The sequence below is a fragment of the Asparagus officinalis genome, chromosome 3, assembly GCF_001876935.1.
Source record: "Asparagus officinalis chromosome 3, Aspof.V1, whole genome shotgun sequence".
Classification (NCBI taxonomy): domain Eukaryota; kingdom Viridiplantae; phylum Streptophyta; class Magnoliopsida; order Asparagales; family Asparagaceae; genus Asparagus; species Asparagus officinalis.
In genome coordinates, this window is record NC_033796.1 from 112421988 (window position 1) to 112430778 (window position 8791).

The following is an 8791-nucleotide window of genomic DNA, read 5'->3' on the forward strand; positions in this document are numbered from 1 at the left end:
TTTAAAATGGAAAAAAATACATGGACTTTGATATGAACTTCACAAGCTGTCAAGCTGAACACCTTTGAGATACATGATAGTAGTGATGTAGATTTTGTGACTGTCTTGCATATAGCTTAATTTAAAACATTGTTGAAGAAAAGATGCGAAAAAAGTAATTAGCCTTGAGTCCCATAGGTTCCACGATAATCAGAGAGTTTGCCACTGTAATACACTTTGCACTCGCTAGTTTAAGCAGTTAAATATATGGTCAGAAGACAACATGCAAACAAATATGCAGCCACAAGGTTCTCAACATAGTTTAATTAATCAGCTTATGACCCTCGTATGAGGGAAAACAAATGAGTACCGACCTACCAAAGGGGCAAACCATCAAGAAAGAGGTAAAAACTAAACCGAAACAAGAGGATCGAATGGCCAACAACTACTAGACCGACGACGATAAGATTCAGAACACAACTGAGGGTCATGCACGTTTAGCTATAGATATGCTTCCGCAGAGTTCAAGTCATCCAGAACGCTCGTTTTCACTTCCTCTGAGAGCGCTGCAAAGGGGCCAGCTTTCGAATAGAAGCTCGCGAGGGACCTGATTGCTTTCTCCAGTGCAACATATGATTCCTGGAGTGAGTGATAAGACAAAACAGATGTTTGAGATCATAATTCAATCAAACTGTGTATTGAAACGAAGTATATTCTCTCTATTTTCTGAGAAATAAGGGCAACTAGCGGCTAATATTAATGATAAAAAAATGCACATTATAGGTTCATCATACTCCTGGTATGATCACAGCTTTACGAGTTTGATCAACGAAAAATTTGTGGTCCTAACAGTAAAACATCTGCATAATTGGCTAGTCTAGAACACACGAGAGCTGGCTTGGATTATGTTATCATTTATGGTAAAAGACTTTTGAGCTAGTGTGAATGATGATGATGATGTTCATTCTCCTGTAAAATTAAAGGTGTATTTAAAGTTACATGAAGTTGATTTGAAGCGTGTTTGAATTTGAGGGAACTGAGATATTGACAATACAAACACCCGCTTAGCACGCGTGCCTTGTGTGAAGCTAGAGTGTTTTTAACTCTGCGTTACTTGTAAATATCACATACCCACAGGCAGCTAACCTCTCAGTCTACGAGAACCGTACGTGCCCATATGTAAAATGCAAGCAAGTCGGGTGAGATAATCGCATGTAGGAAGGAAATTAAAGATCAGGTTAGTTAAGACCTCTTGGCTTATATACGGCCCGCTGTCCTCGAGGATTTTTATGCAAAAGTGTTAGAGGCTATAAATACAAAAACGAAAAACCCTTGGTCTCTCCGATTTCCGAAGTGGCCGTCTGATCGCCGACCTCTCTTCTTCTTCTCTGACTCTCTCTGAAGTGACGTTTCTTCTTCCCGACTCCGTCCGGACCGTCCGCAGTCCGCCATCTGCGCCTCCTCTGGCCGGCGACTCCGTCAAGGTTACAAGGTATATAAGTATATTTGAATAATTGAATATTTCTATAATTCTATACAGATAACAGACTATACTTAGAATAGCATGATATCTTTGTTTCATCACTTCATGACCTAATAATACTTTTGCTTTGTTATTGATTCTATACAGCAAGAATCTGTGCATAACATTATTAACATACATGAATTAGTTGTATAAACAAAGTATGAATCTGTGCATAACATATATGAAAGGGCAAATTTGCAAAATAGACCGTTTTTGGAAAATAATTAGCGAAATAGACCGTTTTTGGGAATAATTAGCAAAATAGACCGTTTTTGGGGAAAAGAGGTCGATTTTGAAAAAGGGTTCAGAAAACATACGGGACTACTAGTCCCGTATGTTTAATTTCATGATTAGTGCACTCAGAAAATATACGGGACTACTAGTCCCGTATATTTTCTGTTTGCTAAAACTGCCAAGCAAATCCATCTTTGTTGGCTGGCGAGGACTTAACCCACTGCCAAGCAGCTTCGGGTGAGCGATGATGTCCATCAGGATCTGGAAATGGGTCATGTTGGGCGACGACACCACCACCACGTCGCACGTCCCACTGTCCAGCAGCTCCGCATGCCGCGAAAACACCTTTTTGAAACCAAAAAAAAATAATAAACTAGCTTTAATCTGAAGAAAAATAAATAAATAAATAAAACAAGGTGATGGGCAGCAGTTCAATTGAGAAGGCACGGCCTGCTCGATCACCTTAAGAGGAGGCGAACTGGGGACTGAGAGGGATTCCGAGAGTTGGAGGGCCAGGGTTTGGGAAGCGGGGTGAGGGTCCGCAACGCACGTGAGGACGGCGCCGTGGGAGCGGAGGTGGGAGAGGTTGGTCATGTGCTCTCTGCCCATCATCCCAACTCCCACGATCCTGTACCTGATTACTATTTCACTCTCCATCCTCTAAATTTCTGGAAAAAAATAGAAGATAAAAACGCAGTGGGTTAAGTCCTCGCCAACCAACAAAGATGGATTTGCTTGGCAGTTTTAGCAAACAGAAAATATACGGGACTAGTAGTCCCGTATATTTTCTGAGTGTACTAATCATGAAATTAAACATACGGGACTAGTAGTCCCGTATGTTTTCTGAACCCTTTTTCAAAATCGACCTCTTTTCCCAAAAAACGGTCTATTTTGCTAATTATTCCCAAAAACGGTCTATTTCGCTAATTATTTTCCAAAAACGGTCTATTTTGCAAATTTGCCCTATATGAAATTATGAATATAGGAGGGCCCCTTTAAGATTTTTGTTCAAGTTTTTGCCTAGGGCCCCCGAATGCTCAGGACCGGCCCTGCTCTAATCGACTCCTCGGCAGCATCAGCACTCCTCCTAAACTTGGCCACATCCTTGCCGTCTTCCTCCAGCGACTCTCGGAGAGTCTTCACCACTTCCCTCGCGGCCTTCAAGTAGGCCTTGGGCAGTACCTTTCCTGACTTGGTTTCCTCGTTCGGATCGAACAGGGATTTGATAGCGCCAACGGCCCCTGTTCCTCCCTCCTCGTCCCCCTCCTCAGAAATCCCTAGCTGCTGCTGCTGCCGCCTACTTCCGTTGCTGGCGCTGGCTGGATCCTCGGCCCCAAATAATTAATGATCGTCCACCACACAAAAAACATGCTCGGCGATAGAATGGAATTTGGGTTATCGGGTAATCGGGGGCCATACATACCCATTAGCATCAGAACCCGACCCGTCGTTTGTCGGGTTCGGATGATGACAGAGCATATCCAATTATCCAGCCTGTCACGCCCCAACTCACCTGCTGCAGAATCGTCCAGAAATTGATATGTCCTTCTTCTGTTCTTCTTACGTACATATAATAGTCTGCGCACAGGGGAGAAAGGTGTCGTCTTTGTTGAAGTCTCCACCCCCTCGCTCTCTCTCTCTCTCTCTCTCTCTCTCTCTCTCTCTCAGGGGGGTGAGGTGAGCCTTTCTTCATTACATTGATTTATCTGTTTATTCTGCTGTTTTTATCTCTTTGGTTTGTGTTTGGTCGAGGATCCCGACACTGGTTACTTTTCTACTCCTCTTGTTCATAATAGAGTTTTGAGTTCAGCATTAAATTTGGCTTCTTCTTTACCTGAGGAAATTTAAGATGTTTATTAGCCGAAACTGGGATTATTCTATTCTTTGATGATTTTGGATGGAGATTTGTGGATCCCACTTCAACGTCTTGTTAATTTTTTTTTTGTTGAAGAATAGAGCAGTGGGAAATTCGCGTGGGATTCAATTGCTGGTTGGTTGGTTGGTTGGTTGGGGGTTAGGTTATACGTTGATGACGGAAAGGTTCAATTTTGATTTAATCTGGTTGATGACCACCTTTTCGTATGTAACTTTGAGGGTATTTATATGTTCCATGTTGTTATAGTGTAACCTAAGCATATTATTGGAGATGTTCATCTCTTACTAGACAGGAGAAGATGGTCATTGGAAAGAGTTCGTAGTTGTCGGAAATTTATTTGTATTCGGACAAGTGTGGTTTTGACTTTATTAAGAAAATCTCCTCTTTTTCTATCCTCTGCTTTTTCTTTTTTCTTCTACTTGAAATTTTAGTGGGAAAGAACTCTTTTCTCAGCTCACATATATTAATGTGGTTGTTATGAAACTTTTTGCGTTTGATTTGATCTTTTTTATTATGACTTTTCTTCGTCGTGTTACCCATATGGAGTTGGCCTCATAGCGGAGCAAATTTTAGTTAGGGCATCTCCAACCCTTTGCCTCAAAATGGTGCAAATTTTGCACCAAAATGGTGCAAAAGTCACATCTAACAGTAATTCATCTCCAACCCATTGCACCATTTTTTGCACCAAAAAGGAATATTCTCAGTATCTTTCTTTTTATCTACTTTTATATGATTATTTTTTATTCCCTATATTTTTAACTATTTCAACAATTAACCCCACATATCAAATTTTATTTTTTCACATATTTTCCAAACAAAATGATTTATTATTTAAAAATTAAACTAATAAAACAATAAAATATTATTTTATTAATTAAAATAACTTGATTGCTAAAATATTATATTTTTATTATTGATATTGCCAAAATATTACATTCAAGAACACAACAGGAAATAAAATACAAGGCAGCCTATTTTGGTTCCCATCAGCTTCAGCATTAGTCCTCCACTGGCCTATGTTTGATAGGGATTCTTCATACGTGATTACGAAAACTGTAGTATAACACTTATCATTTCATTTGTATGCTTTTATTCATTTACTGAAAGTTGAACCATTGTCTCTGTTCTTTTTATATTCCAGATAAGCTTTAGGGAGTTTGGTCTCTTTATTTATGTCTGGAATTGGCATAAGTAGATGTTCATCATCTATGTATTCTTTTTCACTTTCTTCCCACCTATGACTAGTATTTTACTTTGAAAAGACAATTTTTCCATTTCCAATGCATACAATCAAGACTTCCTAACATTCCTGGAAAACCACGTTTTTTTTCCAATATAGAGTAGCCTAGCAATATCGTTAGCGTTAGGTGTTCGTAGATACCGCTCTGCGAATATTTCCACCATAGCACGACAAAATTTTGTCATACTTTCAATTGCTGTTGACTCACCTATTTTAACGTATTCGTCCGTAGCATCAGCTGGTAGACCGTATGCCAACATGCGAAAAACAGCTGTTACTTTCTGTAACGGTGATAATCCCATTCTACCAAGTCCATCACTTCGTTGTTGGAAGTAATAGTCATGATCTTTCACTGCATCAACAATACGAAGGAACAAACTTCTTGACATCCGATATCGACGACGAAACATATCTTCTCCAAAACGTGGATTATCGGCAAAGTAATCTATGACCAAATTCTGATGCGCATTTTCTCGATCGCGGTTGATCACTGCATGACCGGGAATCGAGCCACCATGGATCGGTTGGTAGTTGTGTTGACGTAAATTGTTAACGAGGATCATGTTGTTGTTGATGTACTCACAAATTACTTCTTCGGTTTCATCAATCTCTGCAATGATATTGGACAGAAAATTATCATCATCCGAAGATGAAGATGATGATAAGTATGATGGACCTCCAACATCGAAATTCATTTTTGAAGTAAGAAAAGAATGACTGAAGTATGCAGAAATGGAGAATAATAATTTTAACACAACAATGAGTAATTGTGTGGATGTACCTAATCTAGTATGCTATTTATAAAACTTTGCTTAGCTGTATACATTGAACAATGTGTAAAGTTGAGCTGATTTTAGGAAATGCTTTCCAGCTGTTATCAATTTGTCACAAAATTCAAATTTGCTTTTAGCTGTATACGTTGGATAATGTGTAAAGCTGACCTGATTTCAAAAATTGATTCCCACTCGTACAAAGCTTTCACACAATTCAAGGAGAGCTGAGCTGTGTATACGTTGGACAATGTGTAAAGCTGACCTGATTTTAAAAATTGATTCCCACTCGTACAAAGCTTTCACACAATTCAAGGAGAGCTGAGCTGTGTATACGTTGGACAATGTGTAAAGCTGATCTGATTTCAAAAATTGATTCCGACTCGTACAAAGCTTTCACACAATTCAAGGAGAGCTGAGCTGTGTATACGTTAGACAATGTATAAAGCTGACCTGATTTCAAAAATTGATTCCCACTCGTACAAAGCTTTCACACAATTCAAGGAGAGCTGAGCTTTGTATACGTTGGACAATGTGTAAAGCTGACCTGATTTCAAAAATTGATTCCCACCGACAACGTTGGATAATGTGTAAAGCTGATCAGTTTGTACAAAATGATTCAATTTCAAATGTTGACCACCGACAAATTCAAACCAACCGCAAATTCAAATTCAAATTCAAATTCAAATTCAAACAAAAAAAACAAATTTGGATTGGCTATAAATAACATTCACGGTTTCTACTTCAAGCCACCCAATTCGAAGTATTTCTTCAAAGTATTTCTGATCTCCAAACCAACCGCTTTTTACAAAAAAATGTCTGTTCGATCAACTGGGTACACGGTTACTGAAGATGTGCTCCTTTGTCAAGTATTCTTGGATATTTCTCAAGACCCTATTATCGGTAGAAACCAGTCTCGAGATGCATTTTGGTCTCGTGTGGAGGACAAATACAATGAACTTCGAGATCAGCATTTTGAGATGCGTACGAGCCGATCAATTCGTTCTCGAATGGAAATTATAAGTAATGAAGTAAGGAAATTGAATGCGTGCTTGAGACAAGTAGAGAATCTGAATCCAAGTGGTGCTTCAGATGAAGATATTGTAAGTATTCTATTAATTATCGTTTGAATTTTATTATTATTGTTGAAATACATAACTTGATGTTCACTATAATTTACAGTTAGTTCGAGCAAAGATGTTATTTATGCAAGAACCGAAGTACAAAAAAGGTTTCAAATTTGATCATGTCTGGAATATGGTTAAAAATTTCGAAAAATTCAAAGATGATGTCCCCACAGCAAGACAAGTTGGTCGAAGACAATCCCAAAGTGTGAACTTCGACTCGTCACAATCAGATAATCCCACTCCGGAATCTCCTATATCAACATCTCCTGGATTGTCATCATTTACTCCATCTGAACGACCTATTGGGGTAAAAAAAGCTAAATTGAAAAGGAAAAATGATGATCATGAGTCAAGTGTAGTGGACTCCATCGAGACCTCCAACAATCGACTTATAGACAGGTTAGACAAGGCGAGCTTGGACAGGCAAGAAGCATTTGATATCGAACGAGAAAAGATAGCCATGAAAAAAGATAGAGATGAATGGAAAATTATAATGAAAGATTTGAATTCCATTGCTGATCCAAACGTGCGTGAGTACGTTCGAGCTCAACAGATTAAAATAATACAAAAAAGAAATCAACAAGAACAAGGGTCTGCTTCTAATTTTGGCAATTATTTTAATGATATTGGACACTCTGGCCCCGATCTACCAGATTATTGAGAGTTGCTTGTCCATCTTAAGTAACGTCACCATGTTTAGTTTGTATTTTATGTTTTATTTTAATGAAGTTTTATATTATGTGTGTCAGTTTTTATATGTTATGTATTTCAGATATGTAATTTATATTTGAATTATGTATTATGATTGCTCTTTAATGAAGTTTTATATTATGTATGTCTAGATTTTAATATTATAATTAATAATAATGTCTGTTAAATTTTAGCATTTTTTTAATTTAAAAAAACCATAATTTATTTTGTCCACATTATACAATTGGGGTGAAATTATAAAATTTAAATATTATTAGGGTTGTTTTATATATTTAATGAAACAATTGGGGACAAATTGTAAATATATAAAAGTATGAGGTTTAAAAAAAATTGAAAAATAAAAAAATAAAAAAAAAACAGTAATGGGGGATGAACAGTGCGACGCCAAATATAGCGTCGCGCTGTTCATCCCCGTCAAAATGCGGCAACAAATGCCGCTCGATTGGAGCTCCCACGCAGCGGCATTTTCCCTTTTCGCCTCAAAATGCCGCTGCGTTGGAGATGGTCTTAGGTATCATGTCTTTTGCTATGATCTAGTGTAAACGCGTGCCCGTCCGGTTTTCTTGTGCTGCAATTAATATTTCAGATTCATGGTCATACATATTTAAGTTCCCCAAAGGAAAATACTATCTTCAAGCTTCAATAATATGTAAGGGTATGGTGTTGAACATGAGGTAATTCTATAGCGCTGCTTATTGTTGGTCAGATTTCGAGCTTCATTTTTGCGTAGTTCATTTTCATTTGCTTGAAAATCATGTAGTTTGACACAAAAAATTCTTGACAAAATATTAGACAGTACCAAAAATTGGCCCCCGTGAGGTGTTTTTGAACTTTAGTATCTGTTACTCTCTTGAAAGCCTTCTTATAGAGACAGCCTATTTCGGTTCCCATCAGCTTCAGCATTAGTCCTCCACTGGCCTATGTTTGATAGGGATTCTTCATACGTGATTACGAAAACTGTAGTATAACACTTATCATTTCATTTGTATGCTTTTATTCATTTACTGAAAGTCGAACCATTGTCTCTGTTCTTTTTATATTCCAGATAAGCTTTAGGGAGTTTGGTCTCTTTGTTTATGTCTGGAATTGGCATAAGTAGATGTTCATCATCTATGTATTCTTTTAGGGAGTTTGGTCTCTTTGTTTATGTCTGGAATTGGCATAAGTAGATGTTCATCATCTATGTATTCTTTTTCACTTTCTTCCCACCTATGACTAGTATGTTACTTTGAAAAAAAACTATACGGTTGTTGTTCCACTGTTCATGGTCCAGTTACATATTCAGTTGGCATATTGTTACCTTTTTTTGTACTTTGAATGGATTTTTTT

At 37.8% G+C, this 8791-nt stretch overlaps 3 protein-coding genes across 5 annotated transcripts in view; 2 read left to right on the forward strand and 1 right to left on the reverse strand.

The window, feature by feature from the left end:
- LOC109835618 lies at nt 214-5549 on the reverse strand. Its single transcript, XM_020403589.1, has 4 exons — nt 5063-5549; nt 2762-3078; nt 2201-2398; nt 214-618 (listed from the first exon to the last, which is right to left on the reverse strand). The coding sequence occupies exons 1-4, from the start codon at nt 5547-5549 to the stop codon at nt 481-483; spliced, it is 1140 nt and encodes a 379-aa protein (XP_020259178.1). The 3' UTR covers nt 214-480.
- The window catches only part of LOC109835787 (cysteine synthase), a 28684-nt gene continuing 22852 nt past the window's right edge, over nt 2960-8791 (forward strand). The window contains exon 1 of one of the 3 annotated variants that reach the window (XM_020403813.1): nt 2960-3415. The gene's annotated coding sequence lies outside the window, so the exon portion shown is untranslated. The remainder of the gene's footprint in view (nt 3416-8791) is intronic. The other 2 variants (XM_020403815.1, XM_020403814.1) reach the window with 2 other exon arrangements.
- LOC109835788 (glutathione S-transferase T3-like) lies at nt 6440-7488 on the forward strand. The gene is made up of 2 exons (XM_020403816.1): nt 6440-6727; nt 6807-7488. Exons 1-2 carry the CDS (start codon nt 6440-6442, stop codon nt 7410-7412), a joined length of 894 nt encoding a protein of 297 aa, XP_020259405.1. The 3' UTR covers nt 7413-7488.

Excerpts from the sequence above, each read along its gene's own strand:
- LOC109835618 (XM_020403589.1), bottom strand. The coding sequence starts at position 5,549 with ATGAATTTCGATGTTGGAGGTCCATCATACTTATCATCATCTTCATCT. Across the intron at positions 2,399-2,761 it reads TCCTGAGCATTCGGGGGCCC|AGGATGGAGAGTGAAATAGT; the intron begins TAGGCAAAAACT and ends CCAGAAATTTAG. Across the intron at positions 619-2,200 it reads CCAGTTCGCCTCCTCTTAAG|GAATCATATGTTGCACTGGA; the intron begins GTGATCGAGCAG and ends CACTCACTCCAG.
- LOC109835788 (XM_020403816.1), top strand. The coding sequence starts at position 6,440 with ATGTCTGTTCGATCAACTGGGTACACGGTTACTGAAGATGTGCTCCTT. Across the intron at positions 6,728-6,806 it reads GTGCTTCAGATGAAGATATT|TTAGTTCGAGCAAAGATGTT; the intron begins GTAAGTATTCTA and ends TATAATTTACAG.